The sequence below is a fragment of the Dipteris shenzhenensis genome, chromosome 5 (assembly GCF_047967505.1).
Source record: "Dipteris shenzhenensis isolate YYH24624 ecotype China chromosome 5, Dip_SZ_1.0, whole genome shotgun sequence".
In the NCBI taxonomy this organism is placed as follows: domain Eukaryota; kingdom Viridiplantae; phylum Streptophyta; class Polypodiopsida; order Gleicheniales; family Dipteridaceae; genus Dipteris; species Dipteris shenzhenensis.
The window spans coordinates 36486632-36508403 of NC_141600.1; the positions used below are offsets into that span (position 1 = coordinate 36486632).

General features: G+C 45.4%; 1 protein-coding gene across 1 annotated transcript in view; it reads right to left on the minus strand.

Annotated features, from left to right (window-relative positions):
- LOC147901966 (uncharacterized) overlaps positions 1 to 21772 on the minus strand; it is a 75211-nt gene that overhangs the window by 22426 nt on the left and 31013 nt on the right. The window contains exons 6-11 of the mRNA XM_087374594.1: positions 18312 to 18391; positions 7167 to 7205; positions 6998 to 7040; positions 6792 to 6896; positions 6586 to 6658; positions 6208 to 6310 (exon numbers count right to left, since the gene is read on the minus strand). Coding sequence (XP_087230720.1) covers positions 6208 to 6310; positions 6586 to 6658; positions 6792 to 6896; positions 6998 to 7040; positions 7167 to 7205; positions 18312 to 18391 — 443 coding nt within the window. The remainder of the gene's footprint in view (positions 1 to 6207; positions 6311 to 6585; positions 6659 to 6791; positions 6897 to 6997; positions 7041 to 7166; positions 7206 to 18311; positions 18392 to 21772) is intronic.

Here is a 21772-nt window from a genome sequence, read left to right on the forward strand (position 1 = left end):
TCTCCTCCAAGGGTGACTACCTGTGCTCACATTTGGAGCATTTTTCTTGCTGCATTTTTTGTCTACATCGCTTGGTAAGCTTCTACTGCATTGATTCCTTTCATTTACAGTAAAACAATCCTTTCTTTGCTTCATTGGCATTGTGGAAAGGCCCTGTCTTGCTTTGGAAGGCCTTGTGTTGCATTTTTGCAGCAAGTAGACCTTGTGACAGCCACACATTTGCAGTGAAAAGCTTTGAAGCTTGAGTAGTAATTTGCCTTTTGGTTTTGGGAGATTGCCCTCCTCTCATTTGCATTGTCAACAACAGCTGGTGCCTTTGCCTTGCATTTCAGCACTATGGCTGGCAATAAGGATGATTTGTTTGGGATGCTAGGGGCTGAGGACAAACTTGATGGCACAAATTACCCCTTGTGCGCCTATATGATGGGGCATGTTTTGGTTGCCAAGAATCTTTGGAACATTTTTGCAAGTACCGAGGTCAAACCCACTAGACCTAATGCCTTTGGTACATCTGGTAATGCCTCTGGTTCATCTGGTGATGGGTCTAATGCTTCTTCCACTCCAGCTTCTTCTTCCACTTTAGCAGCTTTGCCTCCTACTCAAGAGAAAATTCAGTGGGATGTATGTGATGCAAAAGCACATGCCTTGATTGTTCTCTCAGTAAAAAGGGTTATTATCCCTCATATCCGTTCATGCAAGACAGCTACACAAGCATAGGATCAGCTTGCCTCCTTATATCAGGTGCGGAATGAGGCTAGAGTGGCCTATCTCTGCAAGCAATTGAAGGGCTTAAAGCTTGAAGAGGGTGGCAACATGGATGCATATATCTTACCAGTGTTAAAGATTTGAAAGAGTAGTTGGCAAATATTGATGAGGTAGTCCTAGATTCTCAGCTTGTATCCATGACACTTGATGGATTGCTTGATTCATACCAAGGCTGCCACTACTTTGCGGTTGGTTGCCATGGGCAATGCCAACCACCATAGTTTAGATCAGCTGGTTGCCCTTTTGTTACAGGAAGAACAAAGCCATGTGAATAAAAATGCTTCTATGGCTAGTGATCAAGCATTTGGCACTCATCATAGAAACCAGGGCAAGGGGAAAGTTTCAGCTCGTAAGCCCACTCACACACATTCTGGTCATTCCTCTGATGCATCTTCTTCTGGAGAAAAGAAGAAGGAAAAGAGATGTAACTATTGCAAGCAACCTCGACATACATCACTGAGTGCAAGAAGAGAATTGCATCTAAAAAGGAATCAAGTCTTGCAGTTTCTAGTGCTCCTAGTGCAAATAATCGACATGAGTCAGCTAATTTTCACATGATCAGCATTGGGCTTTTCTTGTTACTTGTTAGTGTAATTCTAACATTCATAATGCCTGCATGACTTGATGTTTCTAATGCCTGGTTCTTTGATAGTGGTGCTAGCAAGCGCATCACTTCTTGCAGGAAGTTATTCAGCTCACTTGCAAATGCACCAAAGGGGGGGGCAATTACATGTGCCAATAATGCATCTTATTCAGTGAAAGGCATTGGGCACGTTGCCATTACTTCTGTTTCTTGTGGCCTAGTCACTCTAGACAATGTACTTTATGTACCAGAAATCCGCAAAAACCTCATCTCCATTTCAGCCATCGCTCCTTGTGGATCTCATGTTCTCTTTGATGGTGTTAGGTGTGCAGTCTATGATACTACACATGCCTTTACCATGGGATGACTAGCACATTGAGTAGAGGATTGAAGGCATTTGCTTCATTGCTTCCATTGCTTCCATTGCTTGCTCTAGTCTACACTTCTGCTGATTTTGTGTACAAGGTACTTCCATTTACAATTTTGAGATCAAAACACCCTCGAAGAGACAAGAGATGTCTTTCCATTTGTGTGATGTCACTTTTATCCTTTGAATATCTTACCCATTTCAACTCCTTCATCTTCCAACCATCAGGGGTCTTTGCCTATTTTGGCCTTAGATCTGAAGTGATTGTTATCAAAATCACCATACCTTGGCTCAAGAAATTGCCGATATCCTTGCTTAGGTGAAAGAAGGGATCTTCACTTGATATGTGCTTATTTTTGTGAATACGTGATTGAGGGGGAGCAAAATAGCATGCTACTGAAGGAACATAGTGGTAGGGAGAGAAGCAAGCTAACACTAGGAACCAAAAGGAAAGATAGCAAACATAATGAAATGGAAATAAATTGGAAAGGAAATGAAAGCAATGAGCAAGTAATCACATGTAGACCAAAGTAGCTTGTACTTAAATGAGTTGAGTGATTTGACAAGTCCCCAAAAAAACCCCGAGAAATTGGAAAGAAATTTGAAAATGCGAAATTAGGACAGTTTGGGTAGGCAAATTTTCAAATACCTAGATGTTGGATTGACAATCTATAAAAAGGAAAAATGTAGCTCTCAATGAGATCTACATTTTACTCTCCTAGCTTGACTTCAAATTCGATGCCATTTGGCTTGCAGAGACGTTGTAAAGGTTGCGACCCTTCTTCTTTTTTGACAATTTTGGCATGGGCAGCTTCAATAGTGACAAGGAGACTGATGGCCGCAATGGTGCACTGGAAAACCACTCTCTGCTGGTCGCTGCAGCAAGAAATAGCTCATGAGTGAGGCTAAGAAGTAGCAGTAGAGGAGCCAAGAGAGAAGAGGGCCTTCCAAGGAGGAAGAGGCTCGGGTAGCTTCATTAGCCTCCCTCACCTCAACCTCTTGGAAAGGGAAAGAGCGACAAGGCTAGGACCATGGCTCTGATAGCACATGAAGGAACATAGTGGTAGGGAGAGAAGCAAGCTAACACTAGGAACGAGAAGGAAAGATAGCAAACATAATGAAATGGAAATAAAATGGAAAGGAACTGAAAGCAATGAACAAGTACTCACATGTAGAACAAAGGAGCTTGTACTTTATGAGTTGAGTGATTTGACAAGTGACAATTACAATAGGCACACACACACTAAGTACCAAATGAATATGGGATAACTCCCAGTATGACACGTGGCACTCCTAGACACCTAATACTATTAAACTCATACTAGGACTCACTAGAACACACCAAAACTAACTCGACTCCATGTCCCCTCGACTCCATGTCCTAACAGCTGCTAGGTAAATTTTTCCTTGTATCTAGACCAAGAGGGCATCTCTCATGTAGCAAGCTATCCCTCCATGTCCTCTTCCCCCATTTGATCTTTACTATTCCGAATGGAGCTACTGTGAAACACTCAATCTTTGGTACCTCATAACCTTGGTGTTCCCAAGTCTCTAGTGTGATGAGAATGTCTATATCTTTTAATTAATGGTGTGGATTCTTCCCCTTGAGTGATGGTTTAGTTCTGACAAAAAGAGTTGATCATAGGGGAGTGGAATATCCCCCTTGTAATTCCCAAAGCACCCTAAATTGATAGATGAGATGGTATCCAACCTATTGAATGATGGATGGATGGTAGCATTGTATCCAGCCTGAATTGATAGATGAGATGGTATCCAACAAATTGAATGATGGATGGATGGTTGCATTGTATCGAATGGGTTTTGTAGCTGAAAAACTGCTATGCCAGGGTATTAATGTAAATATTATTGATACCCCCCATCAAATACAATATTTTGATGCACTTTATAGTTGTACTACGGTCTTCGAAGAAGAGAGAGTAGACAAAGAAGGTGACTCAGAGACTGATGACTCTAGTGCAAGTAATGAGGAGATGGATAGCTCTTCATCTAGTGGGGATCACATGCTTGAACTACGCATGAAGAGGAAGAGTGATCAGAGGAGGGAGCAAAGGAGGTTCCACTTGTCATACGAGAGGGCCATAGGCAATGGCACCATAACATGCAATTGTCCTGGTTAAATCGCTAGCAAGCTCCATTTATTGTGCTCTTTGCACATTGCAAGAATGCTTGCTCCATGCACTCTGCCCACTAGTCTTAATGCCTGGATGAAGCTGATTACAAACCAGGTGCCTTCGATGGTGAGATGCCTTTATGAAGCTGATTACAAATCAGCTGCCTTCAGCGGTGAGAAGCCTAGATGAAGCTAATTACAAATCATCTGCATTCGGTGGTGAGATGAGTATACCACTAAGGCCTTGAATATTCCAACTAACAATCCTCGGTGGTGGGAGGAAGTAGGCTGGAAAACATCACCCGATCTAGTGGTGGAAACATCTCCCTTCTGTGAAGAAGATCTCCTGGAGTAGTGAAAACGACAAAAATCCATAGAGGAAAGGACCATGGAAGAGGACACGCTATTGATAGGAAAACAGTGGAGGAGCACCAGCTCTAACTGCAACCCAATGGGGGCCAGCACGTGTGGGACACAAGCAAGTGTTGGGCATGCAGGAGTGCCGAATGGAACACTCTGACAAGGATAGGCCGCATCAAAAGACTTCTTGGTCGAAATGTCCAAAGGTCTTGCATACCTGACACTGATCCTGCCTACCCATAACCTTGACTCTCTGCCGAAGAAGAGAGCCATCTGGACACTAGAGCATAATGTGGTCATCTAAAATGTCAGGTTCACACACGATGACTCTGGGAACCCCATCAAATGTAATCGTCTTTGTTGTGGAAGAGGGTAAACTAGGAAGAATGGGGATCTCTGTGACCAGCTTAAAAGAAGCTCCAATCGTGGTGAGCAATCGATGATAAACCTGAGGTAGACAAATAAATCTGATGAAAAGTGAAGTCACCTGCCTATCCTCCTTTACAGTGTCGAAGACTAAAGAGAAGGGTTTGAAAAAGATCTTCTTGGAACCAAGTGCCAAGGGGCTAGCCTTGAGCACTGGGCTTGTAGTGCCAAGAGAGTCATGGGAGACACCAGTACTGAGGAAATGTGTGATGAGGAATTAGAAAGAGAAATTGTCAAAAGAGATCAATATGAATTGAACGGGGGCAGGTTCGACCCCTCCCTCCCCCCCTACTCCCCTTAGCAACACATCGTCCCAATAATAGAACATCAGAAAGGCAAGGAGTGAGGTTAGGAGGTAAGGCAACAAGTATCCATTCCATGGCCTAGACCTGGAAGGGTGAGACCCGTGGATGCATGCAGAGTGTGGTCTCCACATCCTTTTGAAGCTGCAGTAAATCATCTTTTGAGAAAATGCACGTTCTTGCTGCTGACGGACGTGATCGAGGATTGGCTGAATAGGAAGCCATTCGTCAATAGAAAATGGAAGGCCTATTCAAACACAATGAAGATTCATTTGTCACACAAGAGAAAAATAAAGAAAGGAGAGTGAGGGGGGAGCAGATGAGGGAGAGAGGCTAAGAGAGGAGGGGCTGAGAGGAAGGATGAGGGAGAGAGGCTAAGAGAGGAGGGGATGAGAAAGGCTGAGGGGAGGGGATGAGAGGAAGACAGGAAGAGGAAGAGAAGCTGAGGTGATAGATTGAGAGAGGAGGAGGAGGGAGAGTGGAGAAGAGGAGAAATGAGGCTGAGAGGGCTGAGTGGAGAGGTGGAAAGAGGCTAAGGGGGGCAGAGGAAAGAGCAGGGAAAGGGGCAGTGGGGGGCAGTAGGGGAAGGGAAAGGAGCAGCGGGGGATAGGGGAGGTGGATGGAGGAGAAGCAGGCAAAAGAAGGGAGGGAAAAGGAGGCGGAGAGCAGCAGGGGACGAGGAAAGCGGCAAGGAGACCGGGACAGCAGGGGGCAGAGCTAGGGGAGACCGTGACGGGGAAGGAGCTGAACTTCGACAGTTCCCGCAACAACAAGCACTTTGTAATTCAACAAGGGCTAGGGTTTCTAAAAAATAAGAAAACAATCTGAATTTCTCTTCACGGGAAACACCCAAAGAAACAAAGAAAAGGAATCAACAAGGTGACTTTTGTTTCTGGCTTGTCATTTTCACCTACATCATGAGCTCTTACGTACACCCATGCCATAAATTTCCCGCAAGATTGTGCTCACTTTTCTTCAGCTAATTGCACCAAATGATCCTTGCAATGAATTTTTCCTATTAACAAAATCCCTTATATCTTGTCATTCATGGGGAGAATTATACTTTCACGAACACCTTTATATATCAGACAGCGACAAAGACTTTTTTAGCATACATGGCATAAACACTCGTAAAATATGAAATGCGAAGAAACCCTGGCATTCCTTGTGCATGGTAAAATCAATGAATCATTAGATAGTGGAACAGAAAATAAGTACCAAATCTGAATATGCTTCCCTATTTCTCATAGCATCTCAATGCTAAAATACTTACATGTACAGATCTTCACTTTCATAATAGTCCACTGCTACAGGTGGAGGAGGAAGAGTTTTCAAGAGCTTTTCATTCTCATCTGCAAACTGACCATAAGTATCCACTGCCATTCACAGTCAGTAAATCCAAATCACTCTGACTTGATATGTAATCATCGACAAGGGATTCTTCTCTATAAAGCAAGAGCACACTCAATGATAACATCTGCTTTATCAATGTAACAACAATAATGCTAAATTTGCATAACAGATATGCATTTGGCACATGAATTCAAGTATGACTGAACATATATGTGGGAGTGAAAAATGGAGCTTGTGCAATATCCTATTTTGAAATAGAAAGAAGAATTATACAAAGGACATCAGATATTCAGATCACCTGCATGCATTTCAATCAGCTCGGAAAAATTGTAGGCAACCTTTGGAGAGATCAAGAACATCAGATTTAAGATCTGCATCATGAGTGAACAAGAAGAGGATTCACTGGCCTGTTCACTTATAAAACACTAATGAAAATACACCAATAAATCAACAGCATACTTATTGTTTCATTTAAGAAAAAGATGAAGACGGCAAGCAAGAGACCCAGTAGTAAAAGAAAGCTGCGTGCTGTGCAAAGAATCTGTCACCCCATTGCAAATCACCTCCAAGAGACTCCATTATTTTTAGATGATGCATCTCATTCCATTCCTGTACCAGCAAAAAAGTGACTATGAACTCATTTTCAAAAAGGAGAATGCCCTCTGTACAAAGTTGAGATCAGAGAAATTTCACAAAGCAAAACACCGTACCTCAGCAAAGTGGACTTTCCGCACTTCAGCCCCCACACGCCACCTGATTATAACAAAATACATAGCATCGACAATTTATTAATAAATTTTCTATATACAATTGGAAATTCAGGATGACTACAATGTGCTTCTTGGAGCAGCCCAATTTGCTCCCATATGTATATCCTACCAGCCAAGCGTCTCGTACAAGTGCAGCATTGAGATGTATCTGTCATATCAGTTAAGGATGCCTCATCAAGGGTGACAGAAATCGGTGAGAGAAGACATTAGAGTGTACCCACCTGGAACTGGAGGAGATCTTACTGCAATGTTGATGGCAATCTGGTTTATTGATTTGTGCACCAGGTAAGTATACAAAAAATATGCACTAAGAATTGACTCAAAAGAAAATTGCCCCTACAGACATTAATACAAATCCCTGCTGCTGCACATCAATGCAGCAAGCAACATTGGACAAGAGCGAAGAGAGGCGCAATGCACACACACGGAGAGAGAGAGAGAGAGAGAGAGAGAGAGAGAGAGAGAGATGATATGATATGATTCTACTAAAGTCCGCATGAGACCACCTTCAGGATCTATGGGACCGGTGATCACTATTAACTAATAGTGATCCCTTACATCCAATGAAAGTAAATATAACAAAATTGCTATGTTGTGAGTACTTGTTGAGCTAGCTTTGTGCCAGCCCTAGTAACTTGTTGCAATGTTCCAAAATTTCTTTTATGTAGTAGTTCCATAGTTTTTTGGCTGGCTGCTCAAACTGTTTTTTCAAGTTATCTCTGCTGTCCCCATAGCCTTTTCTGATTTGCGCATAGGCTCTACATTTTAGGAGTGCATGCTGTTCATTTTCTACATCCCCTGTGGGACAGACTTTGTAAATCCTTTCTTCTAGGCATTCTGGGTCTTGCCACCTGCCCCTCTCCAGCTCTAGCCATGTGAACTGGTTCTGATTTCGCAGATTAGATGCCTTTTAAATATTCATGTCTTCTCCAAGGTATTTTTGCATCCTTTAGTTGTCCATTGAGAGAAAGAGTCAAGAAGGTATGTCAGGAAGGGATAAGTTTAGGGATTGAGAGGTGGGCAAAGAGGCAAGGAGACTGCCATCGAAGAAACCCAAAGGGACGAGGACAGCCTTCAAAATGAAGGGGAGTGAGGACTTAAACACCGCATGGTATACTGAAGCAAGATACTTGGCCAATTCATCTGTGTCATGATTCAAGGCATCATATCTCCCAACTTACCAAAGATGGGCAAGGTATGGCTACCCCCTTGCGGCCAATCTTAACTCTTGATAGCATATTTTCTGGCCATTTTTCATCGCCTTCTGTAGCTATCTTCTCATGGGATGCCTCTTCGCATCGTAATATAAACAATGCTGCAGTGGATGGGAGAAGCACTGCACAAACTGAAAACTTCAAGGAAATATATCCAGGCCATTTTTCTTGCAAACATGTTGATGTCTTGGTGAGACCTAGAGGAACGTGTTAGGTTGTCTTGTAACACAAACGTGGCACTTAAGCTGCATGTTATGGTACTATAATAGAATGATAAGGCAAGCAGATCTATTCAGACCAGGTATTTACACCCTCAATAAGAATCTCTCTTACAAGAAATGGGGCTTGATACCACCTTAAGGCAACGATAATACTGCATGCATCTAAGGTCTTTTTTTGTTCTGTTGACTAATTGCACCTTAACACTTAGGTGACCTTACATGATTACAATTTTCTACTGAACATCTAATCTCCGTGAGGTTTGAATCCACGAATCTGAGGACATGTGTGGTACTGCTGCTGCTCCTGCCCTTGAGCTCCCTGACCCCCTGTTGTCTGCTGCCTTCCTGCCCATCCTGCCAGCTTTCCACCTGATCCCTCAACCCCTCTCAGCCTCAGTGTCCCACCCCCAACCCATCTCATCCCTCCCTGCCCAGCCTCAGTTCCTTCTGCATCCCGCCATCCATCTCAGCCTCTCCATTCTGCCACTCCTGCAAATAGCCCTCCTTGCTACTCTGCCGCCCCGCCTCCATCAGCATCCCACCCCTCGCACCTGCCTATCCGTCCATACAACCTTTATAGGAACCCGTACAGCTCCCCACTCCCCCCCTCACACTGCTCCACTCTACCTTTCACCCCACCACTCTCTTAATCCCCCACACATACACACTCCCAAACACTCTCACTTCTCATATACACTTGCATTCCATTATACACACGCACTGCTGATCCACTCTTCCCTTCACCCCTGCCCCTTCTCTCTCACAACCCACCACACGCACACACTCTCACCACTACACCTACTTAGGGGCAGTCTTTGTGGGACAAGTCTTCACGATGATCCACATAGCCAGAGAACAACTTACACAAGGGCAGGGAGCTCTAGCTCGACTAGAGCGGCAGTGCTTTCAAGCACATTTTCAGGACCCCTGATGAAGGGATGGCTGTTTGACATGGTGAGGCCGACAGCCATGTAAACAGCACCCTTATGGGGTGTGACCTGTCAGTGACCGAGTGGAGCGACTGAGTGGCGACATTTCGAGAGGCTGCAGGTGACTATGGGATCCAAGATGATTCGGAGTATGCCTTCAGTCCCCCACCAGATCATATAGGCAAAGTTTGCCATGACACTGATCGCCATCTTCTTGATGGTTACTTATCTTCAGAGTGTCTAGAACTTACCTAGAGGGAGGCTATCGAGGGTGGCACTAGAGTCACCTATACGACTAGCTGAGAGTGAGATGGCATGGCCTGGTATGGACGCATTTCTAGATGGTTTGACAGCCAAGGCATTTAGATGGATCGTCTCCCCCCCTTTCACTACAACTTGGATGTCCCTAATCCCTTCGTTCCACGGGATGAGATTAATCGTATTATATGGTTGGACCTACTCCATCTTTATATGTCATGGACTTTGGGGGGGATACCAGGAGTTCCCCACCAAGACACCTTGGCCACTTCCTGAGAGTGTCGCTGAATGGAGTGATCATCAGACCCCAATATTTGGAGGACATGCGAGTCTCACATGCCCTCAAAATTGCCATCGGACTGATGTGGGTCTCATCCCATCAGCTGAGGACCAAGGCAAGAAGAGCCACATGTACACCTAGGGAGCAACATATTTGCAGATTATGCACTTTGGGGGAGAGAGAGAGAGAGAGAGAGAGAGGAGAATTTCCTATGTACCTATTTGGTTTACTATGCGATCCGAGGACAATATCACAAGGGACATGGTTTTGGGCCTCTCTCTTGGATGATTCATTCCAGGACTAGGTCTGCATTGGCCTCTATCTGATGGAGATGCGATGACATAGAGACCCTTTTGCGTCAAATCAAGGAGCAAGAGAGGGTAGTGCCGCAGGAGATAGGGATCAATCGAGCTCTGCGTGATTTCTACACATTTGAGTTTGCCCCTGGACATGTTGGAGTGGAGGAAGAGGAGATTGACAACATGAAGGCAATATGGATCAGTGGGATGAGATACCGACGAGGAGGGAAGCATCCAGAGATGCAAGAGCTACACACAATGCAGCGATGGACCAGAGCATGCATGATGGAGGTCCAGCCCATCATAGCTTTGAGAGCATATTTATATTATGGTCTACACCCATTATTGGGCGCTGATGACATCAATGGGAATGTCATAGTAGCCAGTCCCTACTATATATGATGGAGTTTTTAGTTTTCAACATTATGAGTGACTATCATGAGATTGAAGTTGCATATGTTGTGTTTTTAGAGGATCAATTTCGGCATGTTCTTGGATTCATCTAGATAAATAGCTTTACTCGATGGTGACCATCCAACCAAAGGCGTCACTCTCGATATGGCCTACCGGATACAGAGATCAAGGAGACCACACCCCGCACCACAACACAAGACTACCAGACAGACACAGATACGAGATATTTTCGCAACTCACAAGAAAGCCACCTGCATCCTGATTGCTGGAAGCCACCTGCATCCTGCAGCGAGCTTGGGTAGAGGATAGGTGCAAGGAAGAAGCTCCCCCTCTGCCACAAACAACGGGAATTGGTTCTAGGTTCTGTTTTTCATTGTTCTTTCTTGCCTTGGATCTTTTTGCAATGCATGTGTGTTGTTTGCAGTCCTTTCAAGACTCCTACAAGTTCTAGGCAAGGGTGTTCTTGTGGAATGCATGTGAAATCCTTAAGGCTACCTTGATCTCAGTTTGCCAATGGTATGGATGCTTGAATGCCGCTTAGTTGAGTCAGATCAGGAGTGGATCCCTGAGTATGCCTTGCCAGTTGGATTTCTAGTGGTGCACTTGGATTAGATGTCTTGAAGTTGATTAGAAGGCTTGTAGAGAGGAATAGTGCAAGGGTGAACCCCTAGTGTAAAGCATTTCCATTCAGAAGCAATAAATAAATACCGTAAGGGGTGCCAAGGCATTTGGGGCCAATGGGTGCATTGTGTACTGCTTTCATTGAGCAGGGGCATTCTAGCCTCCCCTTTGTAGTTGTTGAAGTTTGTTTCTAAGTTGTGCTACAAGTTGAAGTGATTGAAGCTTGCATTGTGGCTACTTATGAAGTTTATGATTGAGTAGAAGAAGATCACTCAGTTTTGTTTACTGAAGGCCGGTTTCATTGGTTCCATTGCCGGGATCGTCACCATCTTCCTACAGAGGTAAGCCCTGGTAGTGTCGGGAGAAGAACATAGCCATCAATCTTAGCAAGCATGTCACACCATGCGAGTCATTGACCATCTTTGATTAGGAGCGGCAAGAGGAAGACAGAGCATTAGAGAGCTTTGAAGAGGATCACAGCATCAGTGGGAGTGATGACCAGCAGGACAGTGGGGCACAGCCAGTTTCTCCTGAGCATGCCATTGAGGACTCACAGGATGAGGCAGATGAGGCAGAGGAGGTTGATCCCAACGCCCTTTTTCACCTACGAATGCAAAGTATAGCAGGATCCCTGTCGCAGTTGGAACATGCCGTCACGGAGATTATGCAAGCTCCTCCCCCTATGATTGCTTCCCCTGGAAGCAAAAAGACAGCTCATAAGAAGCATAAGAAGACTCACACGCATGTTTCTTTCAGTGGACAGCCTTTAGAGATGCCCTTGATCACCCCTGTAGGGGGTAATGCCAATAACTTTCATTCAGTCAATCAGGGACAGCAATCCCTTCCTCAGGCCAAGAGACCCGGAATTGTCCAAGAGAGATCCTCAGCGAGTGGGGTAGGTGAATCTACGTGTATCCTGGTGGGTCAATGAAACCCTCCGCTGTGATATGTAAGAAGTGATCTCTGTAGAAGCTAAGCTTCACTGGGAGTTCACTCGGTCCCAACCAGGTCCGAAATGTGTGTAGCTGTAGTAGATCCTCACGGATAACCTGGTTGACCTCGTGTGATAAGAGGGGAGAAAACAGAGCATCCATGCTGTATTGGAAGGGAGGTTGTCTATCCATGTGGAGCCCCAATCGCTCAAACCATCTCTCTGTACATGCATACCAGCACCTCTGGTCTCCTCCTGCTGCAAGTGCCATAGAAGAGGATAGAGCTATCCATGGTAGCCTGCTACGCCTCGAGGTATAATCCCCATATTCCCTAACTCGGTATAGATATGTGATGACCTGAAATGCAGCATCTAGCTGTAAAGGGGGTGACCCAAACTCAGCTTGAATGATTTGGTGAGGAACGGATGATTTACCACGAATCGTCTGTGATAACATGAGAACCTGTAGCCGCTCCACACGGGCCTCCGACAAGTCTGGCCCCCAATAAGGGCTGCCGTACATCCCCGTAGGACAAACCAAGGAGTCAAAAAGCAACCCCTTGGTGCGTGGATCCTGAAAGTGCGAGCGGAAGCACTGCCTCTCTAGTATGGCCAATGAAGCATACCCCTACTCAAGCGTGCCTGCAGCGCGGGTCTCATAGTGAAGCTAGGTCTGGAGAAGATAACCTAAAGATAAGTGTATGATGAAACTATCTCAATAGATGACCCCGCAAATGTGAACTGCTCCTGATGCATGATGGCTCGAGATGTATTGAAGATCATGACCTTGGTTTTACCCAGGTTGACCTTCAAATCATGAGACTCACAAAAGGACTGTAGTGCATCTAGGTGTCTCTGAAGCCCCTCTGCTGAGGAAGACAAGAGAGCCACGTCATCTGCATAGAGCAGAATCTGGATCAGCGTGCCCGCAAGAGAGCAACCCACACTCCCCTTTGTCTGCATCACTGTCTCAAGCTCGTCAATGTAGAGGCCAAATAAGGTAGGCGACAAAGGACACCCTTGTTTGACCCCGATGGTGCTCATGATCTCGTCTGTCCACTCGGATCCTACCTGAACTCTGCCAGAAACTCTCTCGTAAAGTGCCATGACAGCCCAATTGATCTCTTGGTCATAGCCAAAGTCCTGTAGGCGCCGTATGAGGCGGGCTCTTGGAACTGTGTCAAATGCCTTGCGGAAATCCACAAAGCAACAATAAACCCTCTGCTTCCGTGACCTCGCCTCCTCGATGATACATCTGAGCGTGAGGATGTGGTCCATGGTTCCATGATGCCTGTAGTTCTCCGGACTCATGGGATCCCCTGCCTTGTGGATGGGTGAGATAGTGTTAATGGTCCAAGTGTGTGGAAATCCCAAACAGACAACTTCATTAAAAAGCTTTGCTAAGATCGGGGCTAGGAGGTTAATCCCATATGCAATGAACTCAGTGCATAGCCCCTCATGATCCTTCACTCAGCCATTATGAAGTTTCATTACGGCATCCTTTACCCCTCCTCTAGTAAAGAGGGTGTAGGATGTGGGATGAGGCGTGTGTGAGAGGTTAGGGACTAGCTGATTTGGGATGTCATAAAGTGTGCGTGCATAATCAAACCAAATCTGAGTGTCAGTGAGTGGCGGAGGGAACCGTCCTTCTAGAAATCTCCACTAGAAGTCCTTAGAGTTGTTACGAAATAAAATGCTCAGTAGCTCCTCCTCGTTCCGACGAACGAAGTCTAGTTTCTTCCTCCGTACCAATCTACGATATTCACGTAGCATATTTGGTGCGCTCGGAAGACTGTTTTTGGTTTCGATCTGAGTTGACGGCGTAAAGCCTTACACTCATCATCGTACCAACTATTACAGGGTACGGTTTCAGGGGGTGGTGGGCCGGTGGAGCGGGTGGTGTGGGGGAAAGCGTGAATGGCAGCCTCGTGTAGTGAGCGGGACAAGGACAGCACGATCCTCTAAAAGGGGTATGAAGTCAATATAAGTGAGAAGTTCGTACAGACGGCCAGAGTAAGAAGGTGAGTGATCCCGATCAAAGCGTATATTGTGATAGGTGGAGTAAGCACTGAGTGGGGTGGAAGGCGATGTGCGAAGGGAGGTGGAGATGCTAAAGAAAAGGTATGTATGATCAGTCCCTGGGAGGAGAGGTGCTACAATGAAGTCAGTAATGCGAGATGTGAAGACAAGGGATCCCATGATGTAATCAGCAACACTGGAGCCCCCCCTATGTGGAAAGCATGTGAAACCACCTGAAGCGGGCCATCTGTCAAGACCATTATAGATAATGAGATCATGTATCCTGCCGAGGTCTAATAAGGCCTACCCATAAGATGAGAATGGACCTTGCCTGTTAGCTGAAACTCGTAGCATACCTGCCTCCTCAAGGTCAATATCTGGTAGTAGAGTGGAATCATCTCTGAAGTCAAGAAGTGGTACCTGATGGGCCCTTGTCCTCGCGTTGAAGTCCCCCACTAGAAGGACTTCTCCGCGGCTAGAGAAGTCAACGATGGACTGATAAAGGGCAGCAAATGGGGATGTCTCATCATCACCTCGGATATCTCTGGCAAAGTGGGAGGTCTTAGGGGGGAAGTAGCAAACTGCAACAAACAGATCCCGGCTGTCCATGTGTCGAATCTCGATCCAAAGAAATCTGGAATGTGTATCTCTATGCTCTACTGAAATGGTCCCCCGAAGTGTGGATCTGAAAAGGACTGCAACTCCACCTAAACCTCGAACTCCTCCTGTACCCCTCGTCTCATCTCTGTAGGCAGACTCCCATGTATACCCGCTGACTATTGGAAGAGGGTGCTCTGGACTTTGATGTGTCTGGACTCTGATGTGTCTCTGTATAAAAGACTATGTCGTGGCCTATATAGGATTCCGAGAAGTTACCTGGTTCTGACCATAAGATACCATTACAGTTCCAAATGGTGCAGGACAGGGTCTCAGATATCTGAGTCTCAGAGACCCTACTTCCCTATGTAGGGGAGGGGACAGGTGCCCTACGGGGGCCTATAAGAAGTCGTCCCTCTCGTACCACTGCTCACTTCCCCTCCTTCCGGGCTTGATCCCGCTGCTGCAGCAAAGAGCGCCTCTCCTCAATCTATAGAGGTGTGAGGTCCTCATCCATAGAGATTGCTGGCTGATCTCAAAGGAATGACCTGCGTTGTAGAGCTAAAAGTCGTGCCTAAGTGTCATGGAACCGTATGATCAGGCGTTACTCTCGGTTGGGATCTCTCCCCACCCGCCATGCTCTCTCTATCGTGTGCTCAGCCACACCCAAGGTAGCGGCCACAAACGCAGTTGCATCTACCATCGGTATAGCCTCAGTGCGTGGGATCCCGCGTACTCTGATGTTGAGAGCCTTACTGGCTCTCTCCTGCTGCTCCATGAGGGTAGCCGAAACGATTACCCTTGCGGGTTCCTCTTTGGCCACGTCAACCCATCTGGAAGTCTCCACAATAGCAGATTGCATGCTCACAATCTTTGCCTCGACCACCGGGGTACTCCCTGGGACAGTGTGTATGGTTGTGACCTCTGTCGGAGCTGCATGATATCCTGTCTGAGTCCCTGAATAAGACCCGCTTGCTCCCGAATGGCCCTAGCCTGCTCCTGGATGATGCGGCTCTGCTCTTGGTTGAAGCCCGTGTGAAGTGAGTTAGCTTCATCTCACGCTCACGAAAACTATGTATCTCCATGAGCAAGGTCTCACGGGCCTCTGGTGTATCAGCCCACCCATGTCCATGCTGAAACTGTGGTGACTGTGGCATGAAAGTGTGGGACTGAGTCTGAAAACTCGACGGTGACTGAGTGAGGAACGGAGATGACAGTGGAATGGATGAGGCAGTCCCAACGGGGTGTGGGAGAGTGGGCTGACTGAGAGGGAGAGGGGAGAGTGAAGCGTAATGCGGAACAATGTATGGCACCTTTGAAGTAGGGGTCATAAGCTGTGCGAGAGCTGTAACAGGAGAGGAGGGGAAGGGAATGACAACCGGCGCCATGGGCATGAGTATGTCACCGATCGTAGATGTAGAGGGAGCTGAGATTGGAACTAGAGCTGAGCCTAAAGCGGGGGCTGAAGTCGAAGTAGAGATGGAGATAAGAGGGAGCTGAGGCTGGAGCTGAAACCGAAACTGAAACAGTAGCGGGAGTTGAGGTTGAGGTAGAGATAGGGGCTGAAGAAGCTGAGGCGGGTCCTACCTTTGCCTTGCTGTCTACCCCGAGTCCACTTTCGGTTGTATCGTGTGTTCACATCCTCCAATTTCAGTTGTGTCGTTTGCTTCTTTTTGTTGTTGTTATTGTTGTCGTCTTTCTTGGCTTTGTCCCCCATTTCTTACCTACAAAAAGGGATTGTAAAGAGAACGTACAAAGAAAGAGCATGCTTGTGTTAGGAGCAGATTGTAGGAGTCAAATGAAGCATTAATGTCAAGTTAAAATGTCATTTGGAGATGAGGATTAAGCTTATTTTATTTGATTTCTAATTCAGTAGTTCTTTAATGCATTTCATAATTTTACTCCAGCAGCATATTTCTTCTTGATTGCATTGTCCTATTGAAGCCCAACACAAAGCATTCACCTTAGTGTGTGCAACATGACTAAGTAGTTGCCCCGTACTAAATAATACATTAGGAGTTCAACGAGTCTCAAAGCTAGAATACTTTGGGATATAGTTAAGGGAAAAGGAAAGAGATAGTAGATTTATGTAACGAATTCTGACAAGAGGAGGCCAATAGGATCATATTCTTATAATTTTGAGTATGAAAGATGACAGCATCGTAGCGGTTTGGATTTAGAATCTCTGGCTTCGAAACATTGCGAACCACATATGTGGCTGCAAGCACACAAAAGATATAAACAGGTACCTTAACAGGACCTGAATGAGAGAAAGTTACAATGTTAGTGACTAGTTCCACACTTAGCTTCACTGAAAATCAAATATAGAGTCGAAAGATCAATATTAGGATAATCCATCCTTAATGGCTAAGAGTAGAAACAACTACAAAATTTATTCTTTAGTCCCGAACCTCAAACAAAATATAATTCTATATGGACACATGGTGATAGTAAAGATGATTGACAATACCAAGAAGCCAAAAACAAAACTTCCTTGTTATTATTGGGGGTAGCTTGGATATTTTGTTTTAAGATGTAGGGAGGAAAAGTAGATATTGTTCTTAAAAATGTAGGGAGCAAAAGTATGATGTGAATACAGAAGAGACTAAATCAAATAAAAAGACTATAAATATTACATTGTACCTGGATTTTGATTACCAAATTCTGTGGAGAATTGATTGTAGTCAGATGCAATCATGACCTAGAACTAAAAATAAACCAGTAATCTTTGTAGATACGGGAAGCAGGCAATAAGAGTCATTTTTTTTCATACAACATATATTCTCTTTTCCAAGAGGCCGTGGCTAATACACCCTCTACTAGTCAGTGAGGATCCAAATTTGAGAGAAAGTATTCAAAAACTAAAACTTTTTACAGATGCTAAGAACTTAAATTTATCAAAAATGGGGAGTAGAATGAAACGTTTGAGAAACAAAGTGACTTGCATAGCAGCATTTCTGGCATCTAACTGCTTGCGAAAGTGAACATACAACAAAGGACACAGACATAAGGGTAGGATACTACATGTTGTACAATAGAGAAATGGAATGTATCAATACTGAGCTAAGTCTGGGAAAATTTGACACTTGTATCATTGAAATATACCTCTCTGAAAAGGGGAAACAAAAAGCAACATACCAACCCTTGTAATGAGGCTAGAATGATTTTGATAAAGTGTTTACCCCCTATGACTGAAGAGCACTATTTCAAATCAAATATGAATGCTGGAGTCCATAGCTCTATGCAAGTTTATAGGCCTTCTAACACCCATCCACCCATATACTCTGAATGTTATATTCTGAATCTTCAGGACAAGAGCATACCAGAAATTCATTAAAAAAAGAGCTTTTCTCTGACTCCAATTTATGGACATTTCACCAACAAAAATAGGTTTAGATGATACAACCTTCAAACATAGGAAAACCATAATAGACGTTAAAGGGAATATCCATGAGTCAATTTTAAGGATACGAAAAATATGGCATGCGTGCAACTGTTTCAAGGAACCAAAACCTTTGAATGGGTCTATCTTTGAAAATAACATCTAGCATCTGCAAACAATTCGACTAGTCAGACTCTCTCTCTCTCTCTCTCTCTCTCTCTCTCTCTGTCTTTCACACACACACACTTTTTTTTTAAAGTGAAATCTTTATATTTTTGTGTGGGAAACCTCAAAAGAGGTAAAAACCCACCAATAAGTACAAGGAAAAAGTTTTTACAAGTAAAACCTCAGAGCAAAAGTCATGAGGTAGCCAAGTAAAAAGTGACATATCAAGCTGGAGGAGGATCAAACACGGCATCCTCCAGCTTCAAATTGTTGCTCTGTAAAAATTGATGCAATGATGAAACCACACCATCAATAAAAACAAGCTGTTTTTTGTCCTTGTGATTCTTCTTGATATAGGCTGGTACCCGAAATTTTTGAATTAGAGGGTCAAAAACCTATTGTAACATGGGATGAAAAGATTCCAATAAAAAAGGTACTTCTGCATCCCGGACAGAAGAAAACTCTGGCACAGGCAGCAGAGAAGCTAAATCAACATCCGTATCTTCCAATGAAAAAGCTGCATCTGATAAAGCAGGGTTTAGCATTTGAGCTTCATTCTGAGGATCAATATGAGTAAAAGCAGGGGCAGCATCCTGAGAGAGAGCATGCATATCATCCTGTAAAATGCCGTCGGCAAGGGGTACATCCATATCCTGAGTAGAAGGAAACTGATGGTGCTCAACAAGGGTGCAATCTTGAGCTTCTTTAGCAAGAGGAAGATTTGCCTGTGATTTATCAACCTTCCTCCAGTAGTGCTTTGGAGCAGTAGAGGGCTTCGCCAAATAAGCTATAGCAGAAACCGGAGGAGAAGGGAGAGTAACCTTGACAGCTGAAGAAGGAGCAGGAGGAATGGGCCTGGATGTAGAAGGGCAAGCACTTGCAAAATGACCAACCTGTCGGCACCGATAACATGCAGTGGGAAAAGATGCAAAATGGAGCCTGATGCGCATCGGATGGGCAAATCCCAAATCAAGATCCAAAGTACATGGCACGGGCTGCGTCATATCCCACAAAATGCAAAGACGAACATCACGGGAGGCTTGCAAGAACTCCTGTCTTGGAACATGAAGAGGCCTTCCCAAAAAAGCTGCAAGAGTTGGAAGATGCTGAAGAAGAGGCACAGGCAGCGCTTTGAGAGTAATCCAAACCGGACAGTGAGTCAGAAGGGTTGCAGAAGGATCGAAAAGTGGAACCCGGGGCATGACATAAGCAAAGAAACGAGCCCCAGGAACACAAGCATGACTGACAAGGCGCTCTACCACCTCAGTCGAAGAGCAGTGAGCATAGTAAAATCCTTTGCCCAGAAAGACAAAGGAAGAAATACAATCCAGACCCACTGCAACATCAGCCCAATGACGAAGCTAAGCTGAAGATAAAACCCTGCCCATGAAATAGAGGCAGACTCCAAATTGCTGAGCCTGTTGAAGACTAGAGACCAAAAGAGCAGAATCCAAGGAACAAACAAGCAGGAAACTCCATGAAGGAACTTCTGTGACAAAGGCAGAGCACAATTGGCGAAGAAGATCCAGTTGGAGGGAAGAAGAAGGGCCATCGGAAACATCTAGCTTTGCCGATTTGATACAAGGTGAGGCAGACAAACCACCATGCTTCCGCCGAAGAAAAACACGAGTAGGAGGAGCAGAGGAAGAAGGAGGCGCTGAGGCAGAAAAAACAAAAGAGGAGGAAGGAGGCTGCGCAGTTGACCGTACAAGCTATACGGTCGACCGTACAGGCTGTACGGATGGCCGTACAGCAGGCACGAAAGGCTGTACGGGTAGGTGCAGGGAGCACGGGAGCGGTACGGGGGGCTGTAGGCTGCACGAAAATTGTACGGAAGGCCGTACAACTGACGGCAGCTGTATAGAAGGCAAGGTAAGCAGCAGGGATGGCGAGGGTGACCGGACGAACGGAAACGGGGAGGAAGACGAGGTTGGCACGGTAGAGGAGGTCTCCATCTCTCACACTCTCTCTCACACACACACACACACATTTTTTTTTTTGAAAACTTTTTACAAGAAAAAGTGATATATTCCATTCAAAACGAATCATACAACAGGTGGGAGAGAAAGTACTCTATCCCTAGCCTCAACAATGTGGTAAAAAAGCCATGGTGGTGGTCTAAAATGCCACAACATGCCCTCTATGAGTAAGAGCCAGGAGACCACGGTTTCTTCATGCAGTGTGTCGCCAGAGACAGGGTCCCACAGATGTTAGCATCATGGAGCCGCAGGATTTACTTTTGGTACCTGTACCAGCTCAGGATTCCATGCCAACTTCACCTGCAGGGTCAGCCTGGGAGGTGATTTCCAGCATTACCCTATGGCGGATATGGTGTTCGCGATGTTGTTTTGTCCTTGGGGGCCATTTGTGCACGGAGGCTGACACTCTCGCCTCCATTTGGGCGGAGATTATCTTCACTCTCAGGAGTCAATGGGAGCGGTGTACGTAGAGGGCATTGGCTGCATCATATCCCATAGAACACAAATACGAATATCCCGAGTGGCCTGCAAAAACTCCTGACTCAGAACATGAAGAGGCCTCCCCAAGAGCAACATGCAACACTTTGAGGGTGATCCATACCAGGCAATGAGTCAAAAGAGAAGCTGCCGGATCAAAAAGAGGATCCCAAGGCATGACATAAGCAAAGAAACCTGCCCCAGGAACCCCAACACAACTAACAAGGCACTCCACCACCTCCGTCGAAGAACAGTGGGCATAATAAAACCCTTTGCCCATAAAGACAAAGGAGGAAATGAGATCCGGACCCACAGCAGCTTCAGCCCAACGATGAAGGTGAGCTACAAAAAGAACCCTGCCCATAAAACAGAGATAGATCCCAAGCTGCTGAGCCTGTCGAAGACCAGAGATCACAAGGGCAGAATCCAAAGAACAAACCAAAGGATAACCTGAAGAAGGAACTTCTCTAACGGAGGTAGCACATATCTGGCGAAGAAGATCCAATTGGGGAGGAGAGAAAGGTCCATCTGCAACATCTAGCTTTGTCGATTTGAAAGAGCACGAAGGAAGCAAAACACCTCTCTTTTGCTGAATGAAAACACGTGTGGGAGCAGAGGCAGAAAGAGGAGTTGAAGTAGAGAACACGAACGAGGCATTTGTTGAAGCAACATGAAAAGGGGAAGAAGAGGCATCAAGGAAAGAGCAAGATGGAGAGGACTGCTCCAGAAGAGGTACGGACTGCACAAAAGGAGCATAATCGGGTTGTATGGTCATACTATCCAGAGGGGCTGTACGAAAATCAAAGGCGACAGGAGGCTGGGACTATACGGACGACCGTACAGTCTGTATGGAATGCAGAGAGGGTATGGCCGAGTGCAGGAAAGGTGTGGATGAAGACGGACAGGGTACGGATGCGGGCTGGAAAGGT